Source organism: Leiobunum rupestre, chromosome 3, assembly GCF_980474605.1.
Source record: "Leiobunum rupestre chromosome 3, qqLeiRupe1.1.hap1, whole genome shotgun sequence".
Taxonomy (NCBI): domain Eukaryota; kingdom Metazoa; phylum Arthropoda; class Arachnida; order Opiliones; family Sclerosomatidae; genus Leiobunum; species Leiobunum rupestre.
This window is the reverse complement of record NC_143386.1, coordinates 40,205,276-40,225,021: the sequence shown is the minus strand read 5'-3', so window position 1 is coordinate 40,225,021 and position 19,746 is coordinate 40,205,276. Positions and strand designations below refer to the sequence as shown.

General features: G+C 36.0%; 2 protein-coding genes across 4 annotated transcripts in view; both read right to left on the bottom strand.

The window, feature by feature from the left end:
• Positions 1-6,409: 6,409 nt before the first annotated feature.
• Positions 6,410-19,746, bottom strand: part of LOC149951768 (uncharacterized) — a 31,638-nt gene continuing 18,301 nt past the window's right edge. The window contains exons 2-3 of one of the 2 annotated variants that reach the window (XM_090170112.1): positions 6,958-7,064; positions 6,410-6,897 (exon numbers count right to left, since the gene is read on the bottom strand). In XM_090170112.1, the coding sequence (XP_090026238.1) occupies positions 6,488-6,897; positions 6,958-7,064 (517 nt within the window). In that variant the 3' untranslated portion in view covers positions 6,410-6,487. Of the gene's footprint in view, positions 6,898-6,957; positions 7,065-19,746 lie in introns of those variants that run through there. The other variant, XR_016480039.1, reaches the window with a different exon arrangement.
• Positions 8,275-14,896, bottom strand: LOC149951769 (uncharacterized). Of its 2 annotated transcripts, none has more exons than XM_090170111.1 (2): positions 14,833-14,896; positions 8,275-9,450 (listed from the first exon to the last, which is right to left on the bottom strand). In XM_090170111.1, exon 2 carries the CDS (start codon positions 9,344-9,346, stop codon positions 8,285-8,287), a length of 1,062 nt encoding a protein of 353 aa, XP_090026237.1. In that variant the 5' UTR covers positions 9,347-9,450; positions 14,833-14,896; the 3' UTR covers positions 8,275-8,284. The 2 variants fall into 2 exon arrangements, with proteins under 2 accessions (XP_090026237.1, XP_090026236.1); XM_090170110.1 differs by lacking the exon at positions 14,833-14,896 and adding an exon at positions 14,269-14,379.

The window sequence follows — 19,746 nt, the reverse complement described above, 5'->3', positions numbered from 1 at the left end:
TAACGCGAGAAATTTCTAAATTTCTCCCAGCATGCTTTTATTAACCAGAGCTTTCTTAATTAAGATATGTAATACACCTTTATGTTGTCGAAGTTCTGAAAAGTTTCGTTAATCCATCTTTGATAGAAGGCTATTGGTTTCTTTATTAGAAAAGGCTCTGCCTTTAAACTGGTGCCATTACCAAGGGTAAATGTTCTCAAGATTCAAATTTTTTTAGCTTGTTATACAAATAATCAAAACCAACAAAAGAGGATGTTTTTATTTTAACATATAAACAAAATTATACCATTAATTGTTACAACATACTACAGATTGATTTTGTAATGGTTTTTATTTTTGTTTGTTTATTATTGTATTACAATGATTTAATTGGATTGAATATATGGCAAATTGAAAATAACAGCACCATTATTGCATGTTAATTCTATATTATTAAAAGAGGTTAAGTTATACTTAAACGTCAAGAGGTTATGTTTTATGAACAAAATTTGTTTAAATAATTTGTAGGTAATAAAAAAGACTTGAATGTTTAATTTATGTTATAAATAATTCTAACAAAAAATAATTATTTAACTTTTTAATTATTTTTAACAATAACAAATAGATGGCGAATAAAATGATATTTATTTTTAAGGGTTACAAATAGATGGCGAACTGAATGTAGATAATTTGTGAGGGTCACAAATAGATGGCGAATAAAATGATATTTATTTTTAAGGGTTACAAATAGATGGCGAACTGAATGTAGATAATTTGTGAGGGTCACAAATAGATGGCGAATAAAATGATATTTATTTTTAAGGGTTACAAATAGATGGCGAACTGAATGTAGATAATTTGTGAGGGTCACAAATAGATGGCAGGCCACTAAGCTGGGAACTGAAAATAAACAGACTATTAAGTTATTGCTTAGTCCAGGCCATATTAAATAGTCTATGAGTGAACTGCCTTAAGCTGAACTGAACTATCTATATCATCTTTGCGTCATAGTAATGACGTGTGATTAGCCAATAGAAGGGCCAAAGCAAGAAGGCTTGAATGGGGGAGGGGAGGGAGAACTGTTTCCTGTGTATTTCAGCCAACCGGAGCTTCTTAAGCAAGAGGGCGGTTCCCTTCTTGCAGAATACGGCTGATTAAATGACCGTAGACGGAATAGTTAGTGCGACACCTTACCATTAACAAACAGGAATTTTCGACGTTATTATCATGAAATCGGATAAGCTAAACAACACGACCTACACACCTTAAAGTCTCCTCCAAAACTGGACGTTTTCGTGGAAACAAAATAATCTCAAAAAACCAAAGTTAAAAATATAAGATCAAAGAATAGACAAAAACAACATTATATCGATCAGTAAAAATAGCATACGACCCTTCCTTTGCCTAAAACCCAGATACATGTTATATTAAAAAAAGAGTATCCGAAAAAACTAAACCTACTGACAATTAAAGAGTTTAACAACGTCATTGAATAATATATTACAGATTTATAACACAACGTAAAAGAAATCAATAACACAGCGGCAACGAATCAAAGTCCTAAAACCGCGCTCCCGGTTCAATTCCCGACGAAATAAAAACAAGTTCACAAAAATTAAAAAACAAAGTTCAATAAAAAATATCCACAGATATTGTATTCATCCGTTTAGTAACAAAACCCGCCTTATCATAATGGTTACTTTACTTTAATATTTTCCCTAAGGAAGTCAATGGCTCGGCGGTGAACTATCAGCATGGTAACAATGCGACCCGAGTTCAATTCCTGATCACGATCAAATTTTACATTAAAATACTTAAATATTTTATTAAATATAAGATTAATATAATTTATAAATATTTAATTAATATAACTTATAAATATTTAATTAAATATAAGATTAATATAATTTATAAATATTTAATTAAATATAAGATTAATATAATTTATAAATATTTAATTAAATATAAGATTAATATAATTTATAAATATTTAATTAAATATAAGATTAATATAATTTATAAATATTTAATTAAATATAAGATTAATATAATTTATAAATATTTAATTAAATATAAGATTAATATAATTTATAAATATTTAATTAAATATAAGATTAATATAAAATATCACTTTTTGTCATAGAAGCCGCTGTCTGAGCAATTATTTTTCATTCCTTGTCTAACGCCCTTACGCTCAACGCAATCTTTTCTTTTCAGGTTGTTATATTTTCGCTGATTAAAGGATCTGAGGGCTACCCCCCTACAATTAGCGAAAGTGTCACATACTATATCAAACGCTTTGCCTCGCTGGCTTGTATCGTCATCACCCCAGAGAATATTCCATTTGGCCCTTACATCGGCTTTGTTTAATCTTGTAATAACTTTATCTTTGGTCGTAACCTTACTGCCTAAAATAACATCTTTGAAAATTGGTTCAGTTTGATTATGCATGTATTTGTAAAATTCAAAACCCTTTGGAGTCAATGTTATTAATCCAACCCTAGAAATTCTTACTGACCAGCTTGCGTAATTTGCTAACTTCATTTTTGAGTCCTCCAATTCAATATTCAATATTGCATTTTCAAATAACCTTGGATCTTTGAACCTGTTAATTAGTTTTCGTATTATAAACCCGCCAATGTGGTGAACAACTTTTTCAACTTTCGCAGTTTCTTCTAAGGGTGTTAGGTATTTTCTGGGTTCTAGTAGCTTCGGTCCAGCTATGTCTGGTTTCAGATTTACCCACATGACAAAAACTTCATCAATAAACCTTCTAAACCAATCATTGGCAATCAGTTCTTTTCCAAAAGTATTTAGGTTATCGTACCCCTCAATATCATGAAAACAGTTCATCACTTCAACCTTGGTTTCGACCGATGATTTTAAGACTCGAGAGTGGATTTTAAAAGACGCTTGATCTTTTATATTTTTAACACTTAGCGATGATAGAATGTCAATTAAAGTGGGGCTGAGAATTACTTCTTTAGGGTTTACGACTAGATAATCCTTAACTTTTACCACACACGAATCAATCTCCTCGTCAAATTTAATATTAGCGAGTAATTTACACGCCTTTTCGGAAAGCTCCGGACCATGTTGCTCAAAAAAATTACGTTGAAATCTAAATAGCAGTAAAATACGTTAATTTGAGTATTAATATTTAATTAAAAGTTAAATACAATCACTACAAATGATACTAACCAGTATTCTTAAAATTCTGTGCAAAATAAAGCTTTCTGATTTCTTTTTAATGACAACTTGATCGGCCGGCTTTGACAAATCTAATGGGTATGCACCATCATATCCCTAAAGAAAATTAAAATTCAAGACTATACTGAAATCCCATATTATTAGTTAAATGCTAACATACCGGAATATCGGATACTCCAAAATTAGGAATAGGTACAGAACTAATATCAGTGGGTCCCTTTCCTCCAAAAAAATGCCTGGAGCATACATAGTGAGTTTTTTTTTCTTCTGGAGTTAAATAATTTCTCCCACTGGCAATGATCCATCTTTTACATTCCTCTAATTTAGTTTTACATTTTGGAAAGGGAATATATTTGATTTCTTGGCTCGAGTTTCTTGTAGTACTAGTACAATTTTTGTAACAACATTTTATTGCTATGCCCAACCAGAGAGCATAGGCCCAACGCAACCGTTTGTTTACAAATTTGAAATCTTGTCGACGTGACGTCACTTGGAAAGACCGGCGCAAATAGCGATGCGCATTGAAGACCAGACTCTCTGTCACACTCTTTTTTACCTCGCCTCCTTTCTCAGTAGGCCTCCCCTATTATATGCTCTCTGAAGATAGGTTTACGGAAAGCGAATATTGAATCTGATTTTGACGTAGTGCAACCTTCATTAGACGAGTATGAGCTGAGTATGGCAAGCAGCTAGTAAGTTGCTATAAAGAGATGTACGAGTTTCATGATTCGCCTTGCGATAGTTGTGAAAAGCTTTTTAAGAATAGCAAGCTCAAAACTGTGGGAAATTGTTTTGAGACACATAATTTAGATAGCAACGAAGGTTTAATGTTGTCTGTCAATTCTAAGAGCCTCAAATTACATTGGCAGATATTTTAAAGGTTAATATTGCAGATGATGATATGGCAGAATCGGAAGGTAACGTTGGAGTTCGTTTTATGTTTGACGAAAAGCGATTATGCATGTTATGTACGCAATATCTTAAATGTTTTAATAATAATCAGCTAGGCTAATACCCAAAGCACCACCTTAGGCCTAAGTCATCAAGCGACTTTTTAAGCCATTAATTCAGGTGGCCGGGTTACAATGCGTAGGAGGGTGGTGGCAAGCCCTTCAAGCCACGCGAGCCAACAGCTCCCTACACTAACTATTACCGTTAACCATATCAAATTTTTATGGAAGGGGAAACCGAAGAGATCGGGGGAAAACCCCTTAAACCAGCAAACTCAACGCAGAAGAAGTTGTTCCGAGTTTTCACCCAATACCACAAGCTGGGATCGAACCCGGCTCCTTTTGCTGCGTGGCGTAAGTGCTAACCACTAGGCCGCCCCACCTTTCCTCAATGGGCTTCAAGTAGATCCCGTGCCAAATGATATTTCTAAATACCGAAAGTAAACGTGTTTCAAACTATTATTCATCTACATACACTATTGGGGAAAAATATTGTTAACCATTTTGGATTAACGATTTTTACCTTGGAGAGAAGAAACTTCATTACTAGATAATTTTATGTCTTTTAAAGACTCTTAATTTCGAAAGCCCTTTACCGAAAAGATGATGAAGTATCACGAAAAGTTAAATATACTTTAATAGACGCAGAAAAAGCACTAGAAGACGCCTTGGCTAAAAATACACCACCAAACGGGCAAAATAATTTTGTGGGAGATATCACTGATAATGTGATTGAAGGCAGGGAATTAATAGAACCGGAAAACGCAATGAAAGAAGTGGACGCAGTAATTCTTAGTGAAAATTTAATTTGAACTCCCGAAAGCCTTGTCAATCAACATTTGTTTCCAGATCAAAGGAGTATACTGAGAATATTGCAAAACGTTTCTGCGGATCAAATCCGGGAAATCCCCAAAAGAAGAATTATTCGTATTTGTTAGCGGATTCGGAGGAACTGGAAAGAGTTTCTTGATAAAAACTCTGAGAATAGTTCTACGTAACCACTTTGAGGATCCACTTTGTGTTGGATTGGCAGCTCCTACCGGTTTGGCTGCTCATAACATAGGAGGGGTTACTCTACATCGTTTGCTGATATTGACGGTTCAACGCGGCAGAACAGTTCCGATTCCTTGCGGGTAATGCGAAACACTTTAGGCCATTTAAAGTTACTGATAATCGATGAAATTTCAATGGTCAATTCAGCTTTGCTCACTTATAATCATTTTTGCGAAATAACTGGAAAAGAGGAACCATTTGGTGGTATTTCAATTTTAGCTTTAGGAGACTTTTTGCAATTACAGCCTGTTAAAGGGATCTCGTTTTTTCCACTTTATCACATATAGAAGCTCGTAAACTTATTGGTTCAGTTGGTGGATTTAATTTATTTCGTCAGTGTTTCAAATTTGATGAATAAACAATTAATAAGAGCCAACAAAATGACCATGCTTATGGATAGATGCTTGCTAGATTACGTGTGGGTGAAGTAACAGAACGGGATATTAAGTTTTGAAAACACGTTTAATTCCCAGAGCAGACAATGTTGAAGAGATTGCCAACTATTATGACAGGTTGTCCAAAGAAGGAAAAAAAGTTTGTTTATTACCAACTAACAAAATGTGCGACACCGTAAATAACATTATGCTTCAAAAATGTGGTAACCCTATTTTCGAAATAATGAGTGACGACAAAAACCACGGACACCAAGAAATCCAAAAAACAGTGAAAGAAATGGGAAAGTAATATCTCTGTTACAGCGGGTTTGGAATCGAGACTTTTGCTTTGTATCGGTGCTCGAATAATGTTGCGGATAAATTTAAATATGGAAAAAGGGCTTGTTAATGGAGCCATGGGTACCGTGATAGGGCTAAAAACCAACGCAGAAGGAGCTTTTTCTGATCTATTGGTTTTATTCGATAACCATGGCACTGAAGAGAAAATTGAAAGAGATAATGTGAAGTTCGAAATTTTGACCAATGTTTCTGTTCTAAGATCTCAGTTTCCCGTTGATTTAGCGTACGGAGTTACCATTCATAAAAGTCAAGATATGGGTGTAGAATGGGCCATGACAAACATTGAAGCGAGTGTTTTTCAAAGTGGAATGGCTTACGTAGCTCTTTCAAGAGTTTTGCCCCGCTTACCCCCCCCCCCCCCCCAACGCCGGCCCTGTGTAACGTAACTCGAAATATATCTCGGCAACGGCGAGGTAGGCCGATTTTGATATTTTGATATCATAATCTTGTATATTAACCATGATTAATAATAATTAGTCGGGGAGCTGTAATGGAAGCTTAGCCTGTACAAATTCAGTATTATATAACTTGAAAATAAATTTACTTTTAAATTCTTATTGTTTAATTATTATCCCATTGCTCATTATCAAATAAATCTTGAGCCATTCTTTTCCTCAAAGACACAGCTATTGCTTTTCTTTTGGCTTCACTTTCATAGGCATTATCCTCTTTGTCACTTTCACAATCTGAACTACAATTTAATTCATTCAAATCATTTTCATCACCCAAGTTGTGGAGTACTGTGCAAGATATTATAATATCACAGATGAGTTCGAGGTCTTTCAAATCTGTGCTTTTAACGAATGGAAATCGGTTCTTTAAATCCCCTATCGTGTACTCCACCAAAACCCTTGTACGACTTAATTTTTTATTCAATACTTTCTGAACTGGAGTTAAATGTTCATTGTCTTTGAATGGCGGTAAGCTAAATTCCTCTAAAGGATACGCACTATCTGCTAAAATGTATCCATCTGTAAAATATACATCACTTACCAACTAGATACCTTTCAATAAGTGAGTTGAAGTTTTACCATTGCATTTTTCTTTCAGTTCAGGAAAAATAAAACTGTTGATGAACGCACGGGCATCATGAACTGAACCAGAATATCCCGTGAAAACGTTCACATATGATTTGAATCTTAATTCAATTGAAAAATAGACAGAAAATTTTCTTAAATGAACAAAAAGTATATAATTAAAAATTAGACAATATGTCTAAAAGTGTTGTTTGTTGGTCTGAAGATAAAATAAGATTTGAAGAAAGAGTTTGAAAAGATTTCAGTTTTCCTCTATTCAGTTACTTAACATAACCTTAAACATTGAGGAAAACTGAAATCTTTTCAAACTCTTTCTTCAAATCTTATTTTATCTTCAGACCAACAAACAACACTTTTAGACATATTGTCAAGAACTTTATTGACTCTTTTCAATATGTTTCTAACACTATTTTGTGTAAGGTTAAATCTGTCAGAAGACATACTTCATTATGTTTGATATTTGCATTTACAAGTACGTGTATTACAACATTTAATTATATAATTGTAATTAATTTAATTACCTTGAAGCATCCCTGGATAATATTCAGAGCTTTCTAATTTCTTTACAAGATGGTCGTATATGTTAGGCCTAATTCTAAACATACGTTTAAACCCTATAGAGTGGTACCGTCTAACAATTATCTCATCATAATGCAAAATGCTCATTCTAAAATTTCTCGTGGTACTTATTACACTTTCGATCACTTCCATTTCATCATCAGACGATGATTCTGAGCTTGAATTGTCAGAATTTAGTAAGTCCAGTAATGCACCCATTACAGTCGCCATTTTCAATTTTTATCCCTTATACCTATTTTTTTAATCTTAAACCCCAAGACAGACTATTCGTACACTAATCCCGAATAGTCCGGGACTTTTGTTGACGTCACATCATAGATTTATTGCTGAACTTAAAGAGAGGTTAGGGTCGCTCTAGAAAACGCGTAGAGCAAATACCGTTTACAACGTCTACACTAACCCGTCTATTAATTAGCCCCGATAAACAGGCGTCTGCTAAATAGAGACTTAGCAAAGAATTTTGAGATGGCGATTAAGTTACTACATTCGCCGGTTTTGAAAATAAACAAATCGGCAGGTAAAAAATTTTACTTAGACTTAAAACTTGTTAGTTAAAACTGAAACTGAACAAGAAAAAACCAAACAAGCTCCTTCAATTTAAGAACAATACGTCTTTAAAAACGTCCACCAAATGAGTCGTTTTGAAGACATTTACGAAGTTTATGAAATATATTTGAAAATTAAATTAGTTGGAAACAAATAAAAACAAGAAATTGTAATGAACATTGCCTTTATTAAAAATTCACAAGTTTTCATCTTCGGTAGGGAACTCTGTCTTGATCATGGGTTCTGGGTGGTTGTCCCCAACTGGGCGACATTCCAAGTCTTCTCTCCTGACGACTGACGAAATCGGAAATTGGTCGATGTTTAGGCATTCAGAGCCCAAAACCCTTACTCTGTCGATGTTTGCGGTGTCCGCGTCAGTTTCGCCAATTTCCGCTTTCATGGCATGGACGCGGTGGGGCTTTTCAGTGAGAGATTCAATCTGTTCCTTCGTCAAACGTCGCAGTTCAACCAAACAATACCTACCCCCCGTTTGACAACCAGAGGGGTCAAATTGACGATGTTGTGATTGGTGTGCTGGTTCTTGGTGGCGACTGTTTAAAGCGCCAATTTGGTTTCCAAGTGGACCATGAACTAGAAGGTGACCTTGGAGGGTTTGATGGGTAGCGAAGTTCCCTTCGCAACTGGGGCATTTGTGGGTCTTTTCAACTTCAGAGTGACGTAGTCTTTCGTGGCGAAGTAAACTATTTTTATGTTTGGACCGATATTGGCACTTGGCACATCCAAAGGGCTTCTCGTCCGAGTGTCTTCTTTTGTGATTGATCAAATTACCATTCGTTGCAGAGGCGAAGCTACACTGGTCACACTGAAAGGGTTTTTCGCCGGAGTGAGTTCTTCTATGGATAATCAAATCACTCTTTCTGGCAAATGCGTACCTACACTGGTCACAATGAAATAGTTCTTCGCCGGAGTGTTTTTTTGTGTGTGCAATCAAAGCACCCTTCTGCGCAGACGCGTACGAACACTGATCACACTTGAATGGTTTTACGCCGGAGTGAGTTCTTCTATGGATAATCAAATGACCCTTCTGTGCAGACGCGTAACTACACTGGTCACACTGAAATGGTTTTACTCCGGAGTGAGTTCTTTTATGGGCAATCAAATTACCCTTCTGTGCAGACGCGTAACTACACTGGTCACACTGAAAGGGTTTCGCGCTCGAGTGAGTTCTACTGTGGCGAGTAAAATTATCCTTGTTTCTCGTTGTGCACTGTAAATTCTTTTCTTCTCGGCCACTCATTTTTCCAGAAACACGCTATACAAGTTTGGGTAAAAGTTTCTTTAGCAAAAACGATCAGAATGTCTTGTATTGTTCGATATCGATAAAGCCACTTCTAGAAATGCCTAAAATAAAGCGAAATTTAAACCAAAGGGATATTTAATTATTTCGTCAAAAACCGATTCAGCGGCCAACCTTTGTAAGAGTAAATTTTGAAAAGAGAGGTTAATCAGAGGGCTCGAATAGTTAGAACGACAACGTCGAGAGTCACGTGATCATTCTCCACGGTTTTATTTTCGCGTTTATTCTTCGGAGTTGCAACCTTTTATAAATTTAAGAAGGCGCCATATTTCTGCTGAGCTAAAGTAATTTCTTAAGCGTTTAAATAAAATACTGAGTATTTCAATTTCACTGCTCCACAAATCTAACTAATTATGGTAGTTGGTTTCTTTCTAGCAACGTGCGTTTTAGGAATAGTAAATACTGGTTTAAATTGAAATGCTACTAAGCCTTGTATATGATATCGGAAACATTTAAAGTAAAGCCGAGTACATTAAAAAAATGTTTGTGCTTGAACAATGCTCACAGCAATACATAAGCAGGGTTAGCAAAAAAAACGGTGGTATAAACCTGTTAAAGCCATTAAAAAAAATGCTCAAATTTCTTATAGCTAGCCCTCATTACTTCAAAAATGCTGAAATTTCCTGATTTCAAAATTACGTTTTTTCGTGTGACAGTACCTTTACAATATTTTATTTTAATAAAAAAAGTGGGTTTAACCAAGAATGTATTTTTTATACTCGGTGAGAATGAATATGTCGAGACTATCGACGGACACGTTGAGGCCCTAACCCCGTCACGCCAAGGGGGGGGGGGGGGGAGGATGCGGTCTTATTTTTTGCGTCCTTGCAGCAGCGTTAATTGATGAGATTATATTATTATTATTTGATTTTATTAAAGCGGAGGAGCATACCGGCGGCGGCCCCAACGGGTGGAATTGGAGAAACGCTAAAAATAATCTCAACATATTCATTCTCACTGAGTATAAATAAATATATTCTTTCTTGGTTTAACCCTGAATTTTTTTCGGTGGGTGAAAACTAAATACTAAGGCGCGTTTTAGTGTAGGTTAAACATGTTCCTGTGTAGCAAATATTCATGACATGTAGTAACTTTAAAAAACATTTTCCGTAAATTATATAAAATTTCGGGCTGAATTTTAACAGGCACCTTCATTTTGTCATGATATAGAATATATCAAAAGTTTCCATCATTTGGTTGTGACATATGTAACATAATTACTCCTAAGTATGCCTCTGTATAATATTTCCATTTAAAAAAATTCAATGGACCCAAAAATGCAAAAAATGCTTATAATCCTTGCGCTATTGAAAAGGTTACCATGGAAATGAAATCAAGTGATCGCGAGGCACGAGCTAAACTTGACATGGGCAAAGCCAGAAACGCGCGAGGAATTCTCACTAATTTCCGTTTCCCATCAGTAAAGTTGATGACGCGTATTTCGTCACGGAGTTGTAAGTGACGTAATTTACGTCATATCCCGTGAACAAGGTTTCATTAACGAAAATGCTTTTATGGCATACTTATGAGTAATTATGTTACATATGGTTGTGAGCACAGTTTTGATTTCGAGATATAGGCGCACAAAAATATAAATCTGTTTTTATTGTATTTACGGCTATAAAGCCAATTTCCAAATTAGGGCCCGGCTGTTTTCTACAAAAATGGTTAAATGGAATATGTCGGTGCGAGCCATCGTTTTGGCGCAATCGCAGTTTGAACGTTTTACCCAAACGCGTTTTACTATTTGGAACTTTTATTGACGTAAAACGCTAGCAATTGTTGTTTCTGTAAAAAAAGGCTTGAAAATGAAGCGTGGTTTGAACACTGGTAAGAGAGCTTGTATTGAGAGCACGGTAGGGGGGTAATCGAATTATTGCGCAATGTAACTTTAATTCAAGTCCATTTAGTGTTCCGTAAGGATTAAATCCGCATGCTTTAAAAGGAAACTCGATATTGCGCCAAAGCGATGGACAAAAACGTGGAAACCAGACTCCAGTGCGTCGTAACCAGGCCGGCCATATACGGCAACTGCGTACAGGCGCAAATATTCGAGGACTATTAAATGTACGTTCATTAGTTGGCGCTTAAGGTATTTTAAGAAAGTGTTACGATAGATGGCGATACCCTAACCACAAACAACCCCACGATTTATATCTACATTTTAGTTTTTTTTATTTCCCCCCTTTTTAGTCTACGTGAAGGAACGAGTCTCGTTGGTGGGGATTATTCCGTTCTAATCACCGAAGTCGCGCGGATGTACTCGCCAAGTAACTATTGTATATTAGTATATTAAACTTATTGTTGTAAACGTGTGTATGCCTGATACAAAAATACACAATAACAAAAGGTTTAACTTTAAGTTGAGTTCAGTCTTTATGCACGAATAGTTTCACTTACCGAGTTACGAGTTCTACTCTACTACACTTTAACTTAGACTGCCTAGAATTAGTGCACAAAGGAGGAAACACGACGTTACCCAAGTTATTTTTACCTTCGATAATTTGTTTTATATAAAAAAAAAAGATTATCCGGACACAGCCTTCAAACGTTCTCGGTGGGTAATTTGAAGGGAAATGTGTAGCAGCGTGGGGGCGCAACCAACCCAAGCTCTGTCATTAGTCGTAACAAACTCACGTGATTGCTGCTAAGGAGGACGGCGATTGAATTTTCAGTCAAGGGAAGCTGGCCCACGAGGGGTCGGAGTGTGCAATAACTGGTGGCTTTACCGGGAAGTCGGGGTCCGGCTCTTGTAACCCAGCACGGGCGGTGGCGCACTGGGAGATGTTAGCTCCGTCCAAATGGTCCTATCTCCCCCTCCGACTTCGGTCCGGTGTGGGCTGGTAACTGGGCTTCGGCCCAGGCTAACGGAGAGGGGCCGGGCAACCTGGCCGTCTCGGCGGATTGAGTTGCCTGCTGTGGGGCTGCGGGCCTCCGTATGAGGGCACGGCGGACCAATCTCCCGGCCTTTTGGAGTTCCACCGGGATCTCCGGTGCCAGCTGTGCCGGGTTACGCGGGCTGCTGTGTGCCCGCCGTTCCCCTTTAGGTGCTCCTTCCAAAGGGCTTGGCTCTCTACCTTTCTAGGTAGGGTGTCGGCTGGCGTTGCCAGAGCATCCGCTCTTACTCCCACTGCTGTGTGCGAAGTGGGGGCTGGTCGACCCATTGCTGCACCTTCTGCTGGGTTGAGTGGCTTGCGTCGAGGGTGCGACCTTCAGTAGTGGGGTTTTGCTACCCATGCTGGTTTTGTCACCTGTCCGGGTCTGTGGACGCTGGCGTAGGGCATAATGATGACAGACCTCCGGTTGTGTGGTTTCAATCTTACCGGGTACACCAGGCTATAAATCTGTCCAGTCAAGGGAAGCTCTAAATTGTAAAAAGCGTTTCGGGTACAACGTTCAAACTACGATTGCGCAAAAACGATGGCTCGTACCAAATAATATTCCATAGATAGCTGGGCCCTAATAGAGCGTTCTAAAAAATCGGTGTGGTGTGCTTTCCCCCATTTGAGTTCGGAGGAGGTGAAGGCCATAGAAATCTCATTGGTAACTAGAATGCTGCCGCCTACGGCCGAGCTTGACGCCAGTTCGCCTTGATCCTTCAGCCAATGAGAGGCCGTAGAGTGGTTCCGCCAAGGAGGATAATAATTCACCTTGGTTCCGCGTAACTTTAGCGGGAGCTAGGTGAGGTCATTCTCTATGGTGACATTAAATTCTTGGCAGAACCACTCTTTGAGCTCTGATTGGCTGAGATTTGGCTATCGTCTGCCACGGCGTTTGGTCCATTTGCCAGTTACACGGCAGCATTCTAGTTACCTATGAGATTTCTATGGTGAAGGCTTGGCCGGTTTTTCGTGTGAGAGAAAAATATTTATCTGGCAAACCCGTGAGAAATGGAGGGCAGTCGATTTTTAGGAGTAGCGTAGTTGCTAGCCTAGGCTTCACTAATTTCCGCCGTTTTTCTTATTTTAAATGATTTTTGTAATAAATGTATGATGGCAAATAAGCAAAATACTAGTCCCAAATCCACGGGTTTAAAAAGGAACTTATATCATGAAAATATTCTTAAGGCCAAACATACTTCAACACCTAGGGTCCCTACTACAACTCCTAAAAGGTACGTGTCTAAAATATTCATATAAAGACAGGACTGAAGCCGAATTCTCTTAAACCAAATAATAACAAAAGAAGTTGTTTGTAGTCCTGCTGAACTAGCTCTATAGTCTGTATGAAAAGTTTGGCCGGTTTTGGGCCGATTTTATAGAACGCTCTATTGTCGTAAATTCAAAACAAATGGATATATTATCCAAAACCAATTTTTGTGCGCCTATTTCCCACCATGAAAAATTGTGCGCACAACCAAATGATGGGGACTTTTGACAAGGTGCCTGTTAAATTCAGCACAGTGGCAATTTTTCGCTTTTTATTTTTCCGGAAAAGGACATCGCACTTCTTCTATGGGATTTGGCTTTCGACAGATTTTTTTCAAATTGAAACATGTTGTTAAGCTTGATCAAAGGAGCAAAATTGTCCTTTGCCATTTTTCCCTAGCTCCTATAGTATCAGCGGTCAAAAGTGGACAAAACTTAGCAATTTTGCTCCTTTGATCAAGCTTAACAACATGTTTCAATTTGAAAAAAATCTCTCGAAAGCCAAATCCCATAGAAGAAGTGCGATGTCCTTACCAGCACATTTTTGACCCAGCAGTTAACTCGTCTATCTTTTCCCGCTAAAATGGCAACACAGTATTACAGATGCCACTATTATCGTGACTAAGGGTTAGTTACAAATTTCTTTCAATTTAAAATATTCTTACACATCTTTTTAATTGATGCCAACAATTACGAAATATTAATCTTGCTTACCTTTGTTAAAGTAAATTGATATACTTTGTATTAGTGGAGGGTATTGTTTTTAAAATTAATAGAAATGATCTTTGAAAGAATGAGAGTTAATGCAAGAGGTACGAATCTCAGTAATTTCGTTACTAGATAAACTTTATCGATAAGGTAGGACTCGCGACTTAGCAAAGACGTTCTAACAAAGTTTTACACGTAACTATGCCATATTATTTTAAAAAAAAACCTCCAAGGAGCGCTAAAAACCGATACGATTTGATTTTGAAAAAAAAAACCAAATGGCCTTGAAGGTCCCAAAATATCTCTCCCTCTTTCTGTGATATCCCCCTCTTCCACGGGCATATCGTCTTCGAACAGGATGAATAACATTGGCGAAGCTACAAAATAACCCGTCCCTTTAGCAATAATAGAGCCCTTGGTTATAGCTCGAACATTTATTTTGAGTTTTAAATAAACCGCCAAACCTCTTCGTTCTTGTAATAAATAATGTTTCCAAATAGATGGCATTAAATATGTAGAAAACTCAATAATATTCAACTAACCGAATTTGCTAAAAGCCGTCATGCGCACCTGGGTAATTAATTACCAGTGTTGAGTTCCCGCTAAATTTTTAGACAGAACTTTTACTTCGAGCTCTAGAAAATCGTGAATTTTAATGCATTTCGTGATAGTAATTTGATGTTACATCGCATTTAACGTTTACGTAAGTAATTTAGTTTATTTTTCAAAATAGTCTTAAGTTTAAAAAAATATTATTTAAAAAAAATCATTTTTAAGAAACTATTCGATTTTCCCTATTCTGATTTCTGAACCTACCCTCGACCTATTGTGAACCAATATTAAAGTAAACCGATAGGTTTACTGTTTATTCTTACCCTCGACTCCTGCCTTCTACAAGCCCCCCGTTCTACAACGCAATCTGTTCCGGATCGCCTGGCTTTGGCCTATGCTGAAACCGTAAGCCCCAAAATTTCGACTGAGAACTTTTTTAACATGCATTTCTTGTTATTTTTATATCTCTAAAACTATTGGTCCTAGGCGAAATCTAAAACCACCACTGGATTCCTGACGTCGGAATCATGTGCCTTTCACATGTTTCGATATAATGGGGTTTTTATTAAGTGCTTAATCATTAGAGTAAAGAAATGCGGTACTGGCTACTTGGGGAGCGACAACGGGAAGGGAGAGAGAGAGAATACGAGACGGGAAAGGCGTCAGGGCATAGCGGAGTGAACAAGGAAACAAAAATAAAAAGAGTGGAATTTCATATTTTTAACAATATTTTTGGAAATACTACCGAAATTAAATACTATTATAAATAACTATAAGTGAAAAATACAGCAATTCCAAAATTCTTAGTATTTTTTTTCGTAACGAGATGGCGTTGGGAGCCCAAAATGAATTAAAATTACAAGATAATGAATTCGAGGAATTTAAGTAATATTATTAGAGGAATTTAAGTAATATTATTAGAGGAATTCAAGTAATATTATTAGAGGAATTTAAGTAATATTATTAGAGGAATTCAAGTAATATTATTAGAGGAATTTAAGTAATATAAATTATTTGATATAAAAAGCAGAGAAAATGTTCAAACTGAAAGTAAAATTAAAATTAAAAAATTAATAATTATGAAGAGCGATTCGAATCGCACGTCATAGTTATTTTTCCGCTCTTTTATTTTGTATTTAATCTCTTAACATTTATAGAGTTTATTCTGGATTTTTTTGTTATGATGTTTCGTAAAAACATTAATTCTAAATTTATTTTAATGTCTGTCCCTTCTTAGCCGTAACACTTACAAGAATAAACACTGTTTTTTCAGTTCGTAGAACTGGTTTTTGTATAATAGTCCTATTTCGGACCAAAGATAATATAACTACGTACCCTAGATTCGAAATCACGGCGTTTCTCAATAGCGCGTTTTCTGTTGAGGCTTTTACTGAGTTCGCGCCGGAAGTCGGAAAAGTCGGGCTCCATAGCAGGGTGGGAAATAAGGAATTTCAAGTGATAACCCAAGATTATATTACTCACCTTTAGTTTTCTTTCGTTTAGAAACATTTTTAGAGCTACAGGCATAATCCATTATTGTTTTAAAACAATATAACGCAAAAATATCTGGTATCTTGAAAACCGCGAGTCAAAAACCACGGCGCAATTTTCACTAAAACTTTACGTTTTAACTATATGTCGGTAGCCCTGCCAGCTCCATGGAGGCCATTTTTTCCGACTTCCGCCGGGAACTCAGTAAGAGCCTGCGTTACGTTCAAGGAGCTTGATTTCCAATCTAGGGTACGTAGTTATATTATCTTTGTTCGGACCTAGCAATTGACCATATCTTGACCACCGGTTCAGAAATGGTTAATATTTGAAATATGCGGAATATTTAAATGAAACTGAATATTAGGCCTATAGGCTATTACAACTTGAGATAGGCGTAGGCTTAACAAACATTGTTTTAGCTGTTCTTGCATTTTCGACGTCATAGGTTAAGCCTAATGGTTATGTGATATATATATATATTTTTTTTTTCATTTGCGCCTACCTAGTTCAATATTAATTCTACTTTTTTACAATACTTAACCATTTCATTAAAACTAGTCAAAACAGAGGTTAGTACAGCATTATATTTGTAGTAGAAACGTTCAGGTCCAGTATGATAAAATTTGTATTAATCTTTCAAATAAATATTGCAATTGTTTTAAAAAAAATGTTTACGTACAGTTTTATTTTTAATACGTAGGCCTATGACTATTTAAAATATTTGACCTAATTTAACTGTTTTTAAATAGACCTACGTCTAGAAGTAGGCCCATAGTTTAAAATTGTGCTTAATTAATAGAAATCTACCAGTCCGCTTTAGGTCACCCACGTGGTCCACGTTAGGTCGCCTCCCGGTTCTCTTTAGGGCATGTGGCCCACAAATGGTCAAATTGTATATATTGAGAAAATATTAAAAATTGTTTCAAGGACGTCCTTTTTTAAATTAGAATTTCTAAAACGCAACAGTTAAATTAATAGTTTTAAAAAAGTTGTTTTTATTTTAAGAATATTACCTTTTAAAATTGAACTTTTCAAGCGCAACAAAAATATGGTCCAGAATTGGTCACTTTGCCCTAAGCAATGAAATAATTCTTATATACCAAAACCAAAATGCCGTTACTAGAAGCCCTCTCTATTACCCCGGTATTTCGGCAAGAAAGGAAAACTTGATATCAATGGTAACTAATTGGGGCATCGCGTTTAAACCTTAATAAGACCGTCACTATTTTGACGAATTTTAAAGGCAAGCGTCACCGATTGTATTATCCCGGTGGTGTTTACAAATTAATTGTAGTCGCGAAAAAAGTGTCCTTCTCAATGAACACGGAAAAATATGTTAAATACCGAAAAATTACAATTTCAGATTAAGCTCGTCACGCAATATTGTGTGGGATGAAGCAGATTTATTATTCAAAACAAGAATTGTAGTCCATCTTGATATTATGTAAAAAATAATATTAAAAAATAGATAAAAACTATGTTAATATTAAACAAAAATATTTCATAAAGTGATCAAATTCATTTAGAGTGATCGCTGAATGTTATGAGCCGTGTCTAGGCGTCTGGCGCTCTTGGAGAAGTGAGCAGTTGGCTAAATAGCTAAGTTTACATAAGGCAAAACTATAAGAACTATTGTCTGTTCAACGATCGAAGAAAACTAAGACTTAAATTTCATCCCGATAATTGAGTCCAATAAATTTTTAAGGCATTACTGGATGACCCTATTAAAAATTTAATTTTAAAGATTTTTATTCCAAAATACCAATTTGATTTGACTTAACCCACACTTTACTATCTGCTCGGTAACAATATTTCGAATACCGTGATAAGAATTTAGGAGTTTCAAATTCTAACAATCTTAAGTTTAACGTTTGTTCTTGTAGTAACTGTAATATTTCATTTCTTTGAACTCCATTTTCTTAAGTTTCCGCTCACATCATTACTCGCCTTACAATAGTTATGTAAAACCTATTTTTCAATATTGTAGTTCCGTGTGCGACCACCCTACTACACATTGTAACTCGGCCACCTGGGATCAAGTCAATAAAAAGCACTAGATGATTAACATGATTTGGGCCTTGGGTGGTGCCTTACGTAGTAATTAATTTGTGGAAGATTTTAAATCTAACAAGGAAACAAAAATAAATTTTTGTAATATGAATCGTGTACCCGTAGGTGCTGGTTTGCTCAGATTGAATATTGTTAGTAGTTATTTTAGTTTAAAGAGTGTAATTTAATATTTTTGGAATTCAGCAATTCCAAAATTCTTAGTAATGTTTTGGTAACGAGATGGCGTTGGGAGCCCAAAATGAATTAAAATGACAAGAGAATGAATTCGACGAATTTAAGTAATATTATTCGAGGAATTTAACTATTATAAAGTATTTGATATTAAAAGCAGAAAAAATGTGCAAATTGAAAGTTAAATTTATGATGAAAAAATCTATTAAAAATTATGTGCGGAAGTGAGATTTGAACTCATACGCGCTTCCTTAACCATTATACCAGCCTCTTCAAATAGCCTGTTATAACAAAATTACAAATACATACAGCTCAAATCGCTAATTATTTTATTGCACAAACTCAATTTGCCACTAGATTTTGTATTACCTATGAATTATCTTTAAATTTGCCTAGAAATTAAACCCATTTGCCTGAATGCTCGTATTTTCATTTCTAGCCGGGAAGCCGAAAAACGCATGCGCGCACTGGTGAACCAAATATACTTCAACCTGTGTTGTCGGGCTCGCGGTCTTCTCAGACCCAACCAGCTCTTATTTATTTTCTTTGAATAAAAAAAAAACCTGTGTTGTAAACAAAAAGCCAAATGAAGGCAATGTTTTAAAATTATTACTGAAATAATGTGACTTAGTTACGTGTAAAACTTTGTTAGAACGTCTTTGCTAAGTCGCGAGTCCTACCATAGACAATTGTCTATGGTCCTACCTTATCGATAAAATTTATCTAGTAACGAAATCTTGGAGGAATAAAACAAGTATATATTCCTCCAAGACGAAATCACTGAGATTCGTACCTCGTCCTCGTGAATTAACTCTCTTTCTTTCAAAGATCATTTCTATTAATTTTAAAAACAATACCCTGCACTAATACAAAGTATATCAATTTACTTTAACAAAGGTAAGCAAGATTAATATTTCGTAATTGTTGGCATCAATTAAAAAGATGTGTAAGAATATTTTAAAATGAAATAAGTTTGTATTTAACCCTTGGTCACGAAAATAGGGGCATTTGTTATACTGTGTTGCCATTTTAGCGGGAAAAGATAGACGAGTTAACTGCTGGGTCAAAAATGTGCTGTTAATTTTCCGGAAAAATAAAAAGCGGAAAATTTTCCGAATTGCATTTTCAATTCGGAAAAATTGCCACTGTGCTGAATTTAACAGGCACCTCCATTTAGTTATAATATTTAAAATGTCAAAA